The 20,020-nt window shown below is 38.3% G+C and overlaps 1 protein-coding gene across 2 annotated transcripts; it reads left to right on the top strand.

Moving 5' to 3' along the window:
- The first annotated feature begins 738 nt into the window (after window positions 1-738).
- Window positions 739-19,101, top strand: XIAP (X-linked inhibitor of apoptosis). 2 transcript variants are annotated; one of them, XM_034064250.1, is made up of 6 exons: window positions 739-844; window positions 10,697-11,603; window positions 12,964-13,063; window positions 14,772-14,850; window positions 15,452-15,485; window positions 17,437-19,101. In XM_034064250.1, the coding sequence occupies exons 2-6, from the start codon at window positions 10,730-10,732 to the stop codon at window positions 17,628-17,630; spliced, it is 1,281 nt and encodes a 426-aa protein (XP_033920141.1). In that variant the 5' UTR covers window positions 739-844; window positions 10,697-10,729; the 3' UTR covers window positions 17,631-19,101. The 2 variants fall into 2 exon arrangements, with proteins under 2 accessions (XP_033920141.1, XP_030904146.2); XM_031048286.2 differs by lacking the exon at window positions 739-844 and adding an exon at window positions 6,545-6,609.
- The last annotated feature ends 919 nt before the right edge of the window (window positions 19,102-20,020 follow it).

Raw genomic sequence — 20,020 nt, 5'->3', positions numbered from 1 at the left:
CCAAGCCCTTGAGAAACTGGCCCACGCATTGCACTGTTATTTATTCTCACGAAGGAATGAGGGCCGTCATAACCACCTCTAATGCCTGAAGCATGGAAACAAATCTAAAGATACAATTAATTTTAAGAGTCACTGTAAAATATATATATTTTATTTTGTAGAACAAGTGTAAATATTAGAACTTCAGTTGAATTATAAGCTAAGTATGTGACTTTGCCTGAAGTTAATAGTGCGTGTAATCACATCTTTGCACTATCAAATTATCAATATTAACAAGAACCTGTCTTTAGTAATATCTTTTTTGATAGTTTTTTGTTAGTTTCAACATATTGCAAAAGTTTGAGACATTTTGAGCTATTTTTTCTTTAGTTCAGACAAATCTTTTGTTTATTTCTTATAGGCTCAGCATCATCATTAGGCTGCATCAGTAAATGTTACATTGTAGGGTGTAGGTCACTGTATTTTGAACGAAGAGCAAGTGTATTTGCATCCTAAATTATTGAGTATTGTTGTTGATTACTGAATATACAGTATGATTTTCCCTTCCAACCCAAACCGAGGGGGTGATGGTGAAGGGAGAAGAAGGGCGAGAGAGGAGCTGAGGCTGAGGCGTTGGACAGTGGGACGGCCCCCGCCGCCCTGCACTTCCCGGCTGCTGCCACCAAACGCCGCCCTCCGCCATGGAGCGGCACCCGCAGCGGGGCCCCCCAGCCCGCCAGGGGGCGCTGCTCCCTGCTCGCCGCCTAGCGGGGCCGGGGAGGCTGACGGGAGCCGCCATCTTCTCGGCGTGAGCCGGTTCCGAGCGGCTCCCGGGGCCGGTGCCGGCAGGACGGGACGTGGTGCGGTAAGTTGTGAGGGGGGCTCGGTTGTGGTGGTCCTTACAGGTCCGTACCGAGGAACGAGCTGTCCGCTCCGGCGGCTCCCGCTGCCCCCCGCAGCTCGGTGCGGCTCCCCACACTGAGCAGGGGGCTCGGTCCCTCCGCGGTGCCCGGGGCCCTCCTGCTCCCCCTACGGATGGTGCCGAGGTCCCCGGGGCGCCGCTGCCCCGGCCTTGGCCTCCCCCCGGTGCGGGGTGTCACCGGGCGGCGGACGCGTTGCCGTGGGAGCGGACGCGCCCCCTGCCCGGGTCGCTCCGAGCGCAGCGTTGGGTGCGGTGTTCCCTTTCATAAGTCAGAGGTTGATTTGCTGTGGTCGTCTTTGTTTCTCTTGTGTTTGAATATTGTCGTTTCCTCTTGCCCATGCTTGCTTGCTTTTCTCTTGCCTACATCCTTCACTTTCTAGAATGCCCTTTCTGCTTCTTGTTCATGAAAATGCAGCTTTGTTCAGGTTTTCTATGGTAAGAATTCAGGAGTTATTAAGAAATCTGCAGGAATAACTTCACTCAGATGTATTTCTTCAGCTGTAATTCAGACTCCAAGCAGTTCTCTTGTGCAGAATGGCTATGTAGTTACGCTGATGTATTTCTCTTTAACAGTTGGTGTTTCTGCAGTACCCTTTCTGATGCTTGTCTTCCTGATGGAAGCCCTATAAATGCGTGCAAGAAGTATTTTTAGTCCTGTTCAACTGTCATTGACCTGTGTCTGCTAAAAAGTATAAATTGGTTCTCAGAACTGTTTTTACATACTTTTGCAGAACTGCTTTCATTATCCCTTCATTGCTACAAGCACTGTGATTTTAGTGCTTCATATAGCTAAGGAAGAGTTTGTTTCTTAAAAGAACAGTTAGAAGATGCAAGATCTTATGAGACTAATTTGGAAGAAAAAGCAAACAACCTGGGGGAGGAAACGACTTTTGTGTCAAATACTTGAAAATTTAGTATCTTAACAAAAGGCAATAAAATATATATTAACTCAATCTACTGTTTGTCAAGAAATAAATTGGCATGTAACAGGTAAGACAACAGTGAAGTATTCCTTCTAAGAAAATCAGGTTTTTCTGTGATGGGTTTGTTGCTTAAGCTTTTACTTGGATGTTTTCCTTAAGTGCTTCATTTTTCTGTCTACTTGATGGATTTGCAGTTTTCTTTGCAGGGCTTTAAACACTCAACTACTTCTTTCCACAGAAAACTTGGCACTTACAGCATTGGCCAAGGAGGCAGAGAACAAGTTAATGATTTTTCTCTACCTCTTCTGACCTTGCCCTTTGTAACCATAAGCAAAAGTGAAAGAATTCTGCTGAGGGTGGTTGTTTCCTTGTGGGATTTTTGGCTGCTCCAACTGATATGAGGCAGACTTGCATCTGTTATCAGAACAGTAAGAAAATGTGTGTTCATATCTCAGATTTTGAAGTATGAAGATGGATTTCATTTCAGGCCTTTGTTTACCTGTGATAGTTGTGCTGTGTCTGCTGCCATCCTCCCAGGATGGGTGAGACGGCTGCAGGGAGCTGGAGAGTTTCAGAAAATCCTATTGATAATCAGATGCAGAATTTCCTAGGAAAGGGAAGAAAAAGCTGGATCATTGGATCTTACTCTGTTTGCAGTTAGTCTTCCTTTTTGCTGCCCTCTAGTTTTTAACTACAGGATTTTGTTTCATCCTCTTGGGATCTGCTGGAGTTTCCCCAGTCTTATATCCCTTGTTAGTTTCAGTAAAGCATCTGAATCTCAGGAATTCCCTGACCTTTAGGCTCTTCAGCTTTAGAATGTATTTTCATTTGGATTTCTTGGAATTAAAAAAGAAAATGTTTCTTTTAATGCCAGTTTTGGCATTCTGCCTTCATAAAGAATGCAGAAGGTTATGTGAAAAAGAGGATTTTTAACCTTTGCTTTTTCTACCAACAAGAATGTAAACACTGGGATTTGTTCTAAGGTTTGGTGGGAAATAGAGATGAAACCAGTATCTGCTTTGATTAATCTTTACGAAACTTGGTCTGGTTGGATACTAATTTTGTAGGGAAAAACTACTGTAAGTACCTGTTGCATTTGGTTTTTTCTTTGTTTCAGGAGTTAACAGCTTACAGTCCTTTGCTGGTTTTTATTTTTCATAGCATGGGGTCAGTCTAATCCCAAATATTTTGAACATGATGTTTGGAAGTCAAAGCCCAGAAATAACAAGGTTTTTGGACATGAAAAACAAGTAGATGTGTGTGAAGGTTGAAAGTATGTTAAGGATGAAGAAGGCGTTGCTTAATGCTGCAAAGCTTGAATTGAATGGTACTCCATCACAAAAAAAAAGGCAGAATGAAGCTGCATTTACCTTGCAGTTTGCTGTCCTTCCCCTTCTATGTTTTGGGAAGCTTCTTATTAAATAGAAAGGCTTGTGGGGTGTTTTCAGTAGGTGCGACTTTCATGTTTCACTTTGGGTACAATATTATAATTAGAATTAATCCCCAAATCATTCAGATTTCCTGAGAAAATTTACAGTGTCAATAGATAACTCAAGAGAGATTTCCAGGTTTACAAGATGAGTTGTGTGTGTATGTGTGTATGTACATATATATATATACTCACCTCATTCTCTAATGGCAAAACATTCTTGCTAGTGACAGCAGAAAGTATGATGTTGCTTGTGCATCAGACTGCAGTTAAGTGAATGTGAATAGCGAACTAAGTGGCACTGCATGGTCAGGAGCATTAGCTGGGTATAAATGAACACCACTGACAGTGGGTGAGGCAGGAGGTGATGAGCTCCCTGCACCTCCATGATGATGCAGGTTTTCTTTAGAAAACTGAAGATTCAGCAGTTTTGCTGTGACATTATGTTGCTGTACCCTAAGTTCCATATCCTCATGTCTCCTTGATGAAAGATGCCCTCTTTTCCCACTTTTTTCTTCAATTACAAGGTTAAATTAATTGTAAAAGGGTGTAACACTAAAAGCTGGAGCAGAGTTCATGCTCAGCAAAGGAGATGCACCCCAGAGTACTTCAGGTTTTGCTAGGCTTTTTTTACTACTGGCTATTTTACTTAATGTATCCCCACTGTCTGGGTAATTTTTGGTTTCTTAACCAAAAGAGCAATAACTCAACTTTTAGGGGTTACACTTCTATAGTGAGGCATTTTATAACCACAGGATTAAACTTTATTTACTTAGTTTGTTTAGCTCATTTGCTTCATAATGAAAGTAGCTTGTAATTTCTGCTTTTAGGAGGATAGGAACTGCATAGATTGCATAGCCCCCAAATATACTGGTAGACTTTCATGGATAGAAGTATGCTTCAGGTTGTGTTAAATGTAACTTTCAAGCTGTTTTCAGTTAAAGGGAAGAGTTCTGGAAGTTTAGTCTCAGCTAAAACAGCAATTAATGAATTAAATGTTCTAAAGTTAAAATATAAGAATTATAAAAGACATTGATTTTTTTGTAGCACTTGAATTGTATGTTTAACATGTATGTTCATTTTCTCTTATGCACTATCTTTGAGGAAATTGATCCCCCTCCCCCATGGTGGTGTTACAGTACTGAATTTAAAATGTATTATTGCAGTGAGTTATGTAAGAGGCCTGTTATAAGAGGGTAACAGTAGAATAATGGCAAATGGATGGAAAAACTGATAGCCTGATTTTCTAAACAGGAAGGGAGGGAAAGCCATAAGTACAAAAATTATTCTTTCCTTATGATTTGCCTGAAAGAATACTTAGAGAATCTCAATCGGCTTAAACGGCACAATTCAAGCGACCCTGTAATTAAAAATTGGTAGCTAAATCATGCGCAGACTTCTGAATGATTTCCAGGAGTATAGTATCTTTCATGGCAAATATTTCATTATATTCCCAGTTATGCCATAAATAAAACATCTGTCCTACTGAAACTGCCAGAGAAACTTGAGACCGCCAGGATTGCTCCTTCCTTGTTTAGGGGTTTGTTTTCTTTTGATGGGGGTTATTTGGAGTCTTGTGCTCTTGGTGTTGACTCTCCTAATGTCTACTTTTACCTTTAGTCTCTCTTTCCATCTTGTTCTCAGTGTCTGAGATCTGGTAGCTTTTTTTGTGTGTTGGTTTTGGAGGAGGTTTTGGTGGTATTTTTGGGGGGTTGGTTCCCTCTCAGCACCTTATTTTTAAGTACTGTCATCTGTAGGCAGTCTATTTCAGTGGCAGCAGCTGTCAGAACCAGACATTTGCTTTAGATAGGTTTTCCTGCATCCAAATTAAAAATGCCAACATGTCTTCCCACACTTTGCTTTGTACTAAACACCTGGCAAGCTGTGGTACAGCTAAAATGGTGTTCTCCGGACCTTTAGACCTTCTGTTCTTTGATTGCTTTGGTTAACACTGATCTATATACTCATTAATGGCTCTAATTGATTATGTTTTACGATTGACTTTGGACATCCCTGTAAGACCATGTACATGGTCCTGTCAGCATGCCAGCTATAGCAGCTGGTATTTACTACTTCTTTCTCGCACATACAGCTAAAGTTCTGATAAATGAATACATTCATCTTGCAAGTTCACAATTAATCTCTTCTCCTTGTTTATTGCCGTATTCTATCTCTATATGACTTCTTCCTGAAGAAGAATATTGATATGAAAATAATTCTCAAAATGGTATATTTTGATTGGCTTGGTTGTATTTATTTCTAACATGAAAAGTGTAAAAGTCTGTGTGACTTTTAGGACCATCTAAGAGCCTACTGTAACCTTGAGCAGACTTCTGTGATGGTAAACCTTGATGGGAAGCTAAGTAGGACCTGCTTGAGAAACAGATGAATGAGATGAATTTATGTAAAATTTGGTATTCAATCAAGAGTCATTATGTAAATATAGACCCGCTTTACAACCTTCCCCCTACCCTCCCAACCTCTAAGCAGGATTTTTTTAATGGCTATTGATAATTAGATATAAATATGCTGAGATTTGTGAACACTGTTCAAATAAATCCTGTGTTTCTTGTGGTTTTATTCTTTATAAGTACACTTTCAGTTAGTGCCACGCACCTCCCTTGATCTAATTGCAGCTGAGCCAGCACAAAAGTGACATGTGCATAATGTGTGTGTCAGCTGGTACAGTATGTCCTGTTTGATATTTACTTGGTGCACTACTCACATTTCAAAATTCAGTCTACGATAAACACTAACATTGCTCTGTAGTCGGCATGTCAAGCAGCAGAAGAAGCTTCATGTACCCTTCGGTCAGAAATACGAGGTTGTGCAAGTACGCCTTTGATTTGGAGGTTACTGCCATGCCTATTGTGTGGGAGAGTAAAAAATAACTCCTTAAAATCTGCTCCAGGGTTAAGGATGGAAATAACCGTGTCTAATAAAACATACTTGAAAGATAAAAGTGGGTTCTATGCTTTTCCTGTAAAGCATTTCAGACCTAGGTAATGTGGTGATGTCATATTTCCGCATAAAATCATACCTGCTGGTATTTTTAAAGCCGAGCTGAACGTATTTGGTTTGCAAAACCACAGTGTACAATTTTGCATTTTGAGTTAATGTTTTTTGCTATAATTTCTTGTCTTTTTCTTCTGAAACCCAATCAATAGACTAAATTTGTACTTTAGGTTAGCTGTGGGAGGTGTCTTGCGACAAATACCTTCAGATGTTTAAAAGCAGGATTAAACTTGGCTCGGACTCTGGAAGTCTTTCAAGCTAAAACAGGCTTTGTTTACACACTGCATATATAAGAAGATATTTAATGCTTCAGTAATGGTTAAAAAAATCTCCTGGGTTTTGTAAGTGAAGATGAACTTTAACATTTCTGGACCTTCTACTTGTAATTCATACATGATTAATTAAATCAGTGCAGGAAGGTGTAATTAATTTCTGAATACATAAAGTATACTCTCTGCACTTGGGTTTGCTGCTGGTATGTATTGTAGAGTCTTGTGTACACGTTGTAGTTGGTTGCTTTTTATGAGTTTATATTTCTCAGCCATAAATCATTCAAAAAATTACCTTTGATTAATTCTCTTCTGCAGTTAATGTTTGTTTGAGTGCTGTCACGGTGTGGGATGTTGTTCACCCAACTAACTGAAGTTAAATACCTGTTAAATGTTAAAATACCTGTGTAGAAATGCTATTCCTAAGTTTTAATTTTACTGTTTGAACAGTTGATCTTAACAGTTGTTTGAAATACAAATAATTGATGTTGCATTTAAAGTAGTGCTAACAGTGTATTTAAAGCAGTACTTGCACAGGTGAAGAGTTCCCTTAATACTTAATAAATATGTTAATGTCTCTTTCTCTTAGATAAAATGATACTGAGTTGTAAACCAACTATGTTTAGAGGGGAAGCTATGAGGAGGGGGCTTAATGTGGACGGAGCTTTGTTAAAGCTAGTGGATACCTGTGAGGGGTTTGTTCTGCTGCTGTCATTACTGTGTTTAGATGTGGTTTTGTGAGGCTTCTACAATCATGGTTAAATTTTTCTGCTCCAAAATATGAAGAATAAATAATGTGATGGGTAATTTTAAGCAGTTACTTCATATTAAAGCATTGAGCAGTGGTAGCTGGACCTTCTGTCAGCACTTACTGCTCTTCTGGCATGTGCTTTTCGTGCTGGTTTGATTGTGAGGATGGAGATAGGTTGCTTACCTCCAAATGTGGCAAATATTTTGATTATCACTATGTTGAGGGCATAATTTATTTTTCATTCACCCTGTTAATATAAGGAGTATTGAAATATTCATAGCACTGTAGAAAATACCATTTGAAGGAATAAAGCTGCTAATCTGTGTTGTGAGTGATGAATGCATTATCATAGAATATGATAGAACCACTTGGGTTGGAAGGGACCTTAAAGATTTTAATTTTAGTTTTATCCTAATCCTTATTTCCAATTATATTTTCCTCAATTTTTGAAACTTCCAGTGCGGGACATAAGGATATTTGGGTTTTTATCTGCTTCAAATACTGCTGTTCTACCTGGCTGAAAGGCATTATCCTATGATTTCCATTGCAGTTGAGGGTAGTACAGACACTGAATTTTAGGTAGTTCTGTTAGAATATTTTTGCCTGGCATTCACAGTTAATTAAAAGTAATGAATGAAACTGAAAAAGAATATTACTTACTGTAATGCATTCATTACTGTAGTGCATTCATTTTATAATCAAGTTTTTATTTATATGTGGATATATATGCCCCGGTATGTATTAATCTATTTTTTATTCTATATGCATCTGATACAGCAGTATCAGACTTCCTTTTAAGACTGGCAGATTTTAAGATGAGTTCTCATAACTGAGCACTTAAGTGGTGCTTAGAACATGTAGGTATGTAGCTCATTAGAAGAGGGGGCATAATTCTGTCTCCTAACTGTTTTTTAACTTCATGTATCATAGTCATCACTGTGATATGTGGTTACCCCATATAGCATAAGGAGCCAAAAAGCACAACCCAAGGATGATCTCTGTGTGTGTAGTAAGTTCTTGAGATCTGTCAGGCTTGAACGTTGGTCTGGCTTTACCCCTGATTTCACTAAGGACAGAGAGGGTAAATTACAGCAACTGTCTGAGCAGATAATCTCTGATTTGCCGCAGTTATTTTGTATGCAACAGGTCAAAGAGAGATGTGGAAGCTCTGTTCCGATTTTAAAATAAATACAAACTAAAAAAAGTTAATATATAAAAAAGTGAATAGATTGAGTAGTTTTTTGCCGTTTCCAAACTCATCTCTATATAAAGAAAATAGACATGAAGATACACAGTTATTCACTGATAGCATATGCATTTGTTTTGGTTTTTCAAGGTACATGTGAGGTGGGCCTCGTTTGCTGCATGCAGCTAACAGTATTTGAGTAATACAAATGATTTTGTGATTGCAGTGTAAGATAGTGGTGATAGATCCATAGTTCACTTGAGATCTTTCCAGAAACACTTGCAGAGGATGTAAGATAAGGTTTTAAAATGAAATAAAGATGAACTTTGAAACTTGTAACAAAAAAAATCTTGGTTTCAGTATACTTAACATATATTAAAAAATACATGAATTGTGACAGCTTTCATATAACTACATGTAATTACTGATTATGGGGAGTTTTGCCCTTCAAAGTCAAAACAAGCATATAGGTCAGATTTGTAGGTCAGTCAGTGTAATTTATTCAGAAGCTATTTTTGAATCTGCTAGGCTAAAACAGCAAGCCACAGTATAATTCCTAGTGTCATTACATTAGTCACAAACTGACTTCCAGAGGGAGTTGAGCCTGGTATCCATGATCACATGAAGCAAGCATGCTGAGTCTCTAACGTCATCTTTTCTCAATGTGTTTACAGGTTAATTATCTTTGTCATCTTGGCAAAGGATGCAGCAATCCTGCAATGCACAGTCACTTTAATTTTACCTCCCCCTTCTGAACTTAGGAAAAGGTTTTGTCCTTCCTGTAGAAGCTAAATTTGGTGTTGTATAAACAATTATTAGAATTGTAACATCTGCATTGAACTTACAGAAAGTATGATCACTATTAATGTAGGTGTTGGGGAAGGAATGTGTTGAGGAAGCTCCTTTTTTGCCTGATGGCCTACCTTGTAAAGGTGAGGACTGGAGAAAAATACATTTCAGGATCCATATAGAAAATGGAGAAATACACTTGTTCAAACACATATTCAGTTCTTGTTTCATGCATTTCTTTTTGCTAATTGCTGAATTATTACTGCTTTATGCTAAGAAGTCCATTTGGACAGTCTGTCAATAATTTGCCACTTAAGGAGTAAGTTTGAGATGTGAGTCAGTAGTAGCCTCTGTTTTACCCAAGATTTTTCTAAATCAATAATATCACTGCATTTGTCAGGACAAGAGATTAATTTTTACTGTGCTTTTGGGCTGAAGGCAATGACTCTTGTCAGTTTGTGATTCTTGCACAGGATCTGTGTGAACAAAGTTGTTTGCTTTCATCCTTGTGAAAGAAGGGGCTTGTTCAAGTGCTCTTAGCGGCCCTCAGGTGCAGAAGGGTGTGGGCAGGACTTGCAGTTGGTTTTCGCTCTGGAAAAGTACAGGCAGGGATAGGAATGTGGGGAGGTGGTAAAGAGAATGATGTTCCTTCAGGGAGGGAAGGGAGAAACAGTTGAGGTGATGCCAGAGGTGTAGGAACTTTTGATATCATAGGCATGGCCGGGAAAGTGGAAGCAGTGTGCTGCACACGAGCACTTCAGCTGAGTAGTCCAAGGCACTAATCTTAAAAGCAGAGCACAGCACTTTGGTAAAATGGCCCAGTGAAACATCTGATAGTTTATTACTTGAGATATTTTGCTAAAAGGAAAACTGAGATGTGTGGCTGTACAAGATGACGAAAGTCCAAAGGCAGCTTCTTTTTTGGTGGTGGTTTTACCAGTCCATCTGTAGTGGGCATGGTGGTCATGGCCTTCACATGGAGAAAAGGAAAGACAGTTGTGTTTCAGAACTGAGCTGTATAATCCTGCAAGTGTGGTCTGGTTTAGATCAATATTGTAACTCCTGTCACTTCTTATTTCAGTTTCAGGTTTTGTCCAGAGCTTTTGTTAAATATTTTTTTTTCCAATTTCATTCTTGCAGTGTTTGTTTGTTAAGAAGTAGAACATGCTTATAAAGCTATAAATGTATAAACCTGTGTTTTCCAGGTAAATCTGTATTGGCCTGTAAAACTTCATGATCTTCCTCCCTTTATGTTTTTTTCTGTTTGTTTTCTGGTGTTTGCCTCTGTGTGGGCAACGGTGAGATGGGAGGGAAGAGGAAGAGGCATTATTTTAAATCATAAAGGATGAGTAGTTTAATTTAGCAGGTTTCCAAGCTTGCATATGGGAATGATCCATTCTTCTGTGAAATTAAAATGTTTATCCTTTGTTTAGGAAATCTGAAAGGAGAGCCCTACCTATGAAGAGATGACATGTAAAGTTGCAGATAACTCGGAAGCTTGCGCCACTCCAGACACTGACAGTGACCAGGAATGGGAACAGGAACACTACCGACTGGGAAGTTTTGTTGCATTTCCTCTTGGCTGTCCAGTTTCCGCAACAGCGCTGGCACGAGCTGGCTTTGTTTATACTGGAGAAGGTGACAAAGTGAAGTGCTTCAGTTGCCATACAACTGTGGAAGGATGGGTGCCTGGGGATTCTGCAGTTCAGAGACACAAAAAGCTCTCCCCACATTGCAGATTTATTACTGAATCTACTTTTTTGGAAACTAACATGCATCCTCTTGACCAGAACTACCAGCATAGAACTGAAAATGGTTCCAGCAATTCAGCTCTCCTGTGTGCTCTGGATGACACATCTGATGTGGAGGCAGATTACCTTTTGAGGACTAGACAGGTTGTGGATATGTCAGATAACTTCTATCCTAAAATCCCCGCTATGTGCAGCGAAGAGACACGATTGAAGTCTTTCCACAACTGGCCCCTCGATGGCCAGTTGACACCAAAGGAATTGGCTAATGCTGGATTCTATTATATGGGTGTTGGTGATAAAGTGGCATGTTTTTGTTGTGGTGGAAAACTGACAAACTGGGAACCCGGTGACAGAGCTTGGTCAGAACACCAGAGGCATTTCCCCAGATGCCTTTATGTCCTGGGCCGGGATGTTGGAAATGTTCCAAGTGAATCTGTTCCTGCTGAGATTGGGAGCAGTGATCTGAACAATGCACAGTATCCAAGGAATCCATCTATGGCAAAATACAGAAAGCGTTTACAAACATTTTTGACCTGGATATATCCTATTGACAAGGAGCAGCTTGCTGAAGCTGGGTTCTATAGTATAGGTAAGCCAGACCTTAAAGTGGCTGATGTCTTTTATAAAGAAATTCTATACGAGTGTCTTGTTATGGAAAAAAATAAACTTTTTTTTTTCCTCTAATATGCAGTGATTTGCTAGAATTTCTTTACTTTGTAAACTGCTTTTCAAAATTCTTGTTTAAAATCACATACATTATATTGTGGTTTTAATAGCAAAGTAGAAATTTGGTCATAAATTAATTTTTAACCGTAAAACAGCAAAATATGTTTTTCTTGTCTGCTGTCTAACTTTGGTTTATAGTGTGGGTGTGTGAGCTGTACAGAAGCCTGTAAACAAAACAGTCCAGGTTGTGTGCCATTTTATTTAGCTGACACATTTAAGCTATCACAGCATTCAGACACCAAAAATTGACAAGGACTGATACTACCTGCTGTAAAAGCTTTATGAAGACAGTGACTCCAGTAGAAGAGTTTTTACTATATGAGTGCAAAGTGTTACTCTTATTAGGTCACAAAGGAAAGGAGATTATCTGGGATAATTTCTTCCTCTCATCTTAATTGATTTCTCTATCAGTAGCTCTCAGAAGAATTGTTTCAATCTGATTCAATTTATTTTACTTGTGGCCATAAATAAAAGTTTTGATATATTCTTGTATGGTTGAAATATGGACAATATTTATACCCGATAGAACTGTGTTTATAAATTTCTTCTTGGATTCCTAAAACTCCTGGCTGTTCACAGCCAAGTGATACCTGTATTGTGGAGGAACACTAAATGGGCACCAGCTTATCTCACCTGATGGCTGCTCAACTGACTCCTGTGAGAACTCTGCTTCCTGTGGCCTGATGATGATTTAGCTCTGTAGGAAAAATCTATCCATACCTCATCTCATCTCAATAAACACAATATCTGTGCAGTTTCTGGCACAGGCTTTGATAGCAGAAGGCACAGTGCTAGAACAGAGAGTGTGGTTTCTCCTAACACCTCCTCAGTCAGTTCTGCTACTTCTGCATGGAGCCCGTTAATCTTAGTAGTGAAACGGAGGACACCGAAAAGGCACATAAACATCCTTAATTCTTTGTGATAGACTTCATGGCATGTTTAGCAGTGGATTGAAATATTCATTATCGATTATTTTTAGCTTTTGCTTTCTGCCTGTATAATTACTTGCCAAAATAAAATTCAGGAATATTACAGACCTGGACATTTGTTTCAAACCATACATGGTGTGTCCTCCTTTAAAATGGAGTTCTGTTTTGTTGCAATTGCTAATCGATAGAATAAAAAATATATATATTTTTTTCTTAATAAAGGAACATTTTGGTTAAAAACTTGCCATTATGCATACTAGAAGTATGTAGCTTCATTCTTGTGTGCTTCTTCAGGTAATGGTGATCATGTTCTGTGTTTCCACTGTGGGGGAGGATTGCAGGAATGGAAGGAGAATGAAGACCCATGGGAACAGCATGCCAAATGGTTTCCTGGGTAAGGTATTTTTGTTGTTTCCTTGTTGCATTCCTGAGTCTTATTTACAATGTATCATGTTTTAATGACAGAGCACACTAATGAAGGCTTTGGAAGGTTGACTGTGGCTTAAACATGGTTCAGAGTTAGGGAAATAATTTTCTTAGTTGCCCTCCTCCACTTCTTTCTCCTTCATTCTTGTCATGTAGGCACCAATGACTATCAGTTACCTTCCATGGTTTATGTTTTTCCTTTCCAATAAGTAGAAAAGATTTTAAGGCATTTTTTGCATGGTTTCCTTATTTTTGTTGTTCCATCTGTTCTACCTTCTGTAGTCCTGCTATTACATGTATAAACATGAACATATGCCTTAATGTTATATTGGAGGCTACAAAAGAGGACATTAACCTAATGCTGTCTTTGAGAGATAGGAGAGAGTTCTTAAAGCAGGTGAAAAAGATCTAAATCTCAAGAGGTTGAGGGCAGACTAACTCATTAGAGGTAATGGTAATCAGTCTGAAAGGTTGTCTTGGAATAGTACCTTCTGAGTAGCTTCTAAGTCAGTGTGCTTGTCAGCTTGTTTGTAGGAATTCCTAATGGAAAGAGATTTCTGTGTCTGAACTTAACTGATGTCTCAGCCCGTGGAATCATGAAGCTTTATTAATACATATTGGATTTCCCCCCCACCCCACCCTATTATCCAAGCACTACGTTCTAACTGTTATTTAATAGCTTCATAATGCCAAAGTTTGTAACTTAGGTTAGGATACAAAATGACTAAACTTCTGTCATGGTGCAGGAAGACCTGAAGAAGTCAGTAGTGGTGTTCAATTCAAAACACACTTCATCATTTTAAAGGGTTGAGGATTCCCAACCCAGAGGTTGTTTTTAGAAAGAGTGCCAATTTTGTCTAAAATGTGTCTTGAGGAAAGGAGGAACAGTACATGACTCATTGTTTCTTACAGGTGGGTAAAAGCTGTCCAAGTACAAAGACTTAGTTACTTGTATAGCATTGATAAAATCCATGTCTTTTGTGCATTCACTGACAGATTTGTCTTCTGTGGTGAAAGGCTCACTGGAAGTTAGTATTTATGCATTAGCTGATCCTTTTTTCAATAGTGGTACAGGCAGCTTTTCATTATTAGTCTCAAGCACTTCAAAGACATGCTGTTCAAGCTTTTGGCTTGGTGCAGGGAATGGATAAGATGCAATTTCCTTGCCACGTTTCACTCATATGGGCTTGATTTTGTTTTAGGTTGCTTAAATGATGTCGGGTTTGATTACTTCCTCTCAGATCATTAACTGTCTTACACAGAGTGTTTGCACATCAGCTTCAGTGGCAGTGTATCAGTCTCACAGCATGCTGTCTATGTCCATGGATTGCTGAAGATGAAGTAACTGATGAAGGCAGAGAGCTAATGTTGAGGACTTACAGTATCCCCTAAATCTTCTGGTAGGGAACATCTCTACCGAGTGGCTAGGACTGGCTGAAAAGTAGTGAAAGAAGGTGCATAAGGCACCTGTCTGACCAGTGACTGCATTTCTTTTATTGCAGAAGACTAAAAGAACCCACATTAAATTACATTTCTGATGTTGACTGAACATTTAGATTTCAAAAGCAACCATTGTGTATGGTATAGGAAAGGTATCAAAGCTTTCCAAAGCGATGTAGTCAGGTTTTGTTTGCTTTCTGTGCAGTTTTATTGCAACATTTTTTTTTCATTTATAGGTGCAGATTTGTGAGAAAGGAAAAGGGGATAGAATTTATAAATAATGTTCACTTAAGAGATGCATGTGGGGATTCAACAGTAAGTGTCTTGCTTATTAATCATCTATCCTTTTGTTAAAAGAGAAAACAATCAACATAATTTTCATATGAAGTTATTGTAATTATCTTTATCATTTAATCCTCCTGCTGCTGCTTTCATTACCAGAAAGTAAAAGACATCAGAATATGTTTTGATTTTGTCATGCATAGTTTATAGACCTCACAGTTCTTAGCTAGGTTGTGGGTCATAGGTAGGGGACTGGACAAGTGCCATTGGTTTGATAGCCTGCGTACCTAAGGTGCACAGTAACTTCCTTATTCAAGTATAGCAGATATTTTTTTCTTTTCTTGTTGGTAAAGCATTGTTAAACTTGTATGCAACCCCTGGAAAGTGAAACTGATGTCATCTATAGTTCTTCCATATACTAAGAATCATGTACATATAATTATAGCAAAGATGGGTTAAAATGAAAATGTAAAATAGACTTAACGGTGTTAATTGCAGTTGTTCAGAGCAGATTTAGTTACACCAGTCAATAAAATAACTGAGGTCAAATAGCTGTTTTGTGTCTTGTAACTGTGTATGTTTTCTTGTACCTTCTTCAGAATTGTAATTTTGTCTGTTTGTATTTCCCTTCTAGACAGAAGCTGCAGAAGGGACAGCACTTCCTACAGGTATCTGCTTAGAGAAAAAATGCCAAACACCCCCCACATCCCCTCACCCCATTTTGGACTATCTATATTTGCATGTAAAGAAGATGGTTACTTTTAAAAACACCCTTACAACATTTTTAAGTTAATTAAAGCATGACAGGGAAATTGTTGGAGAACCCTCTTCTACTGCTTCTGAACCGTCGTGGAATGAATTTTATTTCTTTTAGGTGAAATCTAATTGTAGCTGAATAAATACTGTAAAGATTGTAAACCATGAAAGTAGTATGCATAGGATGTAGTCGTCTTTTTATAGCTAGTAAGTGTGCATCAAGTAGTGAGTCAGTAGTCCTGGGGGATGAATGGTGAAGAATACTGACCTGCTACAATCATCACTGCTTTTTGTGAGGCAGGAAGAGTTGGCCTGTTAAACGGCAAGGACTAGGAAGCTGAGAAAGCTTAAGTCGCTTTTATGGTATTGTGCATTCCTGCAATGTTTTCCACAAATACCAAGCAATAAAAAGACAAGACAGTTAAAGGGGTGTTAGAAGACAGTCAAGCAGCTTCATCCCAGGGAATGATAGCTGTTGCGAGTAACAGCAGTCATACAAAACCTGGTTTAGAAATCTCTCACACACTGCTCACTTATGAGAGTGAAAATTAAGTAAAATAATTTTGCTCAAGAGATTTGGTTTTGGACATTAAAAGAATATCAAACCTGAACAAAGAGGGTGTTAAAATAGCATAGCAGTGTTTATAAATATAATCTATAAAATAAGTAGTATTAATACCTCAGAAGTGTATACTATGTAAGTAATAGTCTGGTATGCTTCTGGAAAAGGTTATTCATGCTGACTGAAAAGCCAAAATTATTGTGACAATGACATTTAAAAATAAAAGGAGGAATGACTTGAGATGGTGGGACTCTGGTGGCAGCATGAAACCAGCACAGCAGCATACTGTCAAATATTCAGTATACTCAAAATGAAAGAGATTTTAGTAGGGCATTATTTATTTTCCAGTATTAAATTTTGTGTGGGACAGAAGCATTTGCCTTCTTGGTTGATAAGAAAAAGTGTACTTCTAGATGGGTGTTTCTTTTCTATTATCAGTGTTCCAGCAATGCTGGGACATGCAAGTAACACTCTGAAAGCCACTGTGGTACAGTGCAAATAGACCAAACCCAAGACTTCTAACTCAGGAGACCTGTAGTGTAAGATGAGCATATGGGTGAGCTCCTAGGGAGGGAAAAGACCATCTGGTTGGCATGAAAGACAGATATCTTACCAGCCTACTCTTCTAATAGTATTTTTAATGGATATTATGGGAGAAAAAGAACTCACAATGGAGATGGGCATTCTTTCTGTGCCTGGCTGTGCAGAGCTTTCCCCAAGTGGCAGGGGAAGGCGTTTGAAGTTTGTGCTTTCAAATGGGGCACACTGGAATAATAAAGAGCTCATATAAGATGCAAAATTGATTCTTTCTGTATTACACATTTACAAGCTTTTGAAGTATGGGCATTTTGAAAATGGAGGCAGGGAGGGAAATAACATCCTCATTCTTTTAATTCTTTTTTGGGGAAAAAATAAACTAAATTACTTAACCAGTATCAATGAGCTCTTCCTGCAGCTTCTGTTCAAGTTTGGGGAAAGCTGTCCATGGGAAGTCTGTGAAATGAATGGCTCCTGATTGAAATATGTGTATCTAAATCTAATATATATTTCAAGTTCTTGCAAGTAAATACAGATAGCTGAACTCCAGGCTGGTGTTGGCCTGGGAGATGTAATGAGATGGGGGAGAGGCAGAGGATTCCATGCTGCAGCTTGGTTTCCTGTCTCTTGTAATTTATTCTTTTCTGTTTTAAAGGTATGACCTTTAAATCAGATGAAGAAAACCTTGTCCTTGTGTGTAAAGAAAAAAAAAGAGAGGTTCAGCCATACTAAGTATGTTCTTTTTATGTTTTTAATTTCCATAGATCTCAGCACGGAAGAGAAGCTAAGACGCTTGCAGGAAGAAAAGCTCTGTAAAATCTGTATGGCTAAAGACGTATCAGTCGTCCTCATTCCCTGTGGCCACCTCATTGCCTGTAAGGAGTGTGCCGAAGCACTTGATAAATGCCCTCTGTGTCGTGCAAATATAATGAAGAAACAGGAAATATTTATGTATTAATGAAAAACACAGCACTGTGGATTAATGTTTCCTGGTTTATTTTCTTTAATTAGGTGTCATGGAATGCAAACAATGCATTACAGTTTCAGTCTGTAATCACATGGCTGCATTGAGAATTTCCTGCTGTCAAACTTTACGTATCTTTTAACATTTTAAAAATCGTTTTCCTTAAGGGAATTTTGAATATTGGGAGGCAAATGTATAGATTCTGTAATTTGAATTCATAAACCTGATTTGGGAAATCCTAAGTAATGCAAAGCTGTATTTATGTAGTCATTCCTTTGCTTCACTTTGGTAGGACTCGGTATGACTGAAGCTCATGCAAATACAGTTGTATAGAGAGTCTGGCCCTATGTAACAATTGTAAATAAGTGAATTAAAATATTATTATATACACATGTATTATAGCTGAGATTTTAACTTCTCAAAGATGTTTTGTACTATTGAAAATGTTTATTTCTGTAGCTTTGGTTGTGACATAATTCAGAGAATATGTGTAAAGCTGCTGCTGCAGTGTATCACCTTCTGCTCTCTGCTACTACTGTGTAAGTTTGTCTGCTTTGATAGACAATTCCTGTCTCTCCATTTTTTTTGGGGGGGGGGCTTTGCTTAAATTGGCTGGTTTTTACAAACCTATATATGTGTACATCAATTTCATTCCTTAAACCTATATATGTGTACATCAATTTCATTCCTTAAACCTATATATGTGTACATCAATTTCATTCCTTAAACCTATATATGTGTACATCAATTTCATTCCTTAAAAGAGAACTCAAGAGAAATGAAGGAGATTTTACCTACATTGTGCCCTTTGTGAAGGAGCCGTCTCATTTTAATCCTGTCCCTTACCCAAAAAGGCTTCATTTTTTAGGGACTATTTTAGTGAGAGTCACCTCAAAATATTTAATAAACTATTTCTTACTGGACTGATCCTCAATTTTCCAATTAACAAAACATCACAGCATTGTATTTAATTCCACCTGGTTTGCCATCACTCTGGTTAATTATGGGACTTACTTATTTCGTGGAGCTACTAGTATGTTCTGTGTATGTATTTTTTATCTTTGAGTCCTACACACTAAGAGGTTCAGAATATAGACTATGCAGAATATAGTTTTTTTCAGATGATGCAAGTTTCACATTTAATGTGTACAGAAATTGAATGTCTACTTTTTCTACTTTTTTACATGAGCACTGTGGCTAGGTGCTGATGGAATGTTATGAATAGTTAAAGTGCAACCCAGTTTCTCCTTGATCAGCAGATTTGATTCTCACATGCAGGAAAATAATCGCAACAGAAGGTTGCTATCTATTGCCTTTTTTTCTTTGTAACTCAACAGCTACTAGTTTAACCTGAGTGTTATTAAGGATAACATATATTTTAATTGGAGAAGGGATAAAATCTATTGTTTGTATGAATTCATTGTATAAATGCATTGATTATAAAATTAAAGTATGTTAATTTTGCTCTTTTGTTTGGTAAGGGATTAGAATTTGGTTCTTAGGTTTACATGATGACTCAAAATTCGTGAGGAATTCAGCACAGAAAGGTTGTGTTTTCCTATTTGTGCCTTTGTGCAGAGTTCAGTGGTTCAGGTAACTCATGCATATAGGGATTTTTCAGGACAGACATGGACTGGTGATTCCCACAGGCTTGTTTATGACTCCTGTGTGTACTCACAGAGAGGGTTTCTATACTCTTCAAGGGAATAAAGGGGAGTGGGTTGGGGGTGTTTGCCTATGAGCCAGTGTATCTTGCCTGAAATAGCTTGTTCAGTTAACCCTGCACACTGTGTTTTACTGGCTTGCCTCAGCAGATGATTTGTTACCTAACCTTGACCCAAGTCATGTGAGAGAAACGATCTGGATGAGCTGCATTCAGCTCGGAGGCTGCAGGACTTTGCGTGAAGCTCAGCAAAACCTTGTCTGGGAAAGAGATTGACCAAACTGTACTTAGAACTAAGAGTAAAATTAGTACAGAAAGGTAAAACCTAGTTACAAAACTAAATCCTGGTAAGGAGAGGATTCTGGGTGTAAATACAGTATGGGCACTGTCCAAGAAAAGCAGATCACAAATACTACCTCCTGAGCTGAAATGGAAGCAAACACGCTGTCCAAATAATGTGCAAGTGAGTAGCATAAATACTTCATGTTAGAGCTTGTTACCTTTTAAAAGGATACTGTATCCCTTACTGTAACTTCTTGATAAATACTATAAAAGATCCATTGAAATTGTAATCACTTGGGAACATTAAAGGGTTAAAAGCCCTTTAGATGACAGAATAACTGCTCTGCAGGTTTAGGTTTTTATAATACCACTAATCAGGGTTCTATTCAAATTAAATGTGAGACAAATAATTAGCACAGTCATCATTTTTTAACAGCTT

This window comes from Melopsittacus undulatus, chromosome 6 (assembly GCF_012275295.1).
Source record: "Melopsittacus undulatus isolate bMelUnd1 chromosome 6, bMelUnd1.mat.Z, whole genome shotgun sequence".
Taxonomy (NCBI): Eukaryota; Metazoa; Chordata; class Aves; order Psittaciformes; family Psittaculidae; genus Melopsittacus; species Melopsittacus undulatus.
This window is presented reverse-complemented; position numbering and strand designations above follow the sequence as displayed.

What these genes read in the sequence shown, in the direction of transcription:
- XIAP (XM_034064250.1), top strand. Translation starts at nt 10,730, where the DNA reads ATGACATGTAAAGTTGCAGATAACTCGGAAGCTTGCGCCACTCCAGAC. An exon ending in ATGCATGTGGGGATTCAACA is followed by an intron (nt 14,851 to 15,451) that starts GTAAGTGTCTTG and finishes TTTCCCTTCTAG; the next exon opens with ACAGAAGCTGCAGAAGGGAC. An exon ending in AGGGACAGCACTTCCTACAG is followed by an intron (nt 15,486 to 17,436) that starts GTATCTGCTTAG and finishes TAATTTCCATAG; the next exon opens with ATCTCAGCACGGAAGAGAAG.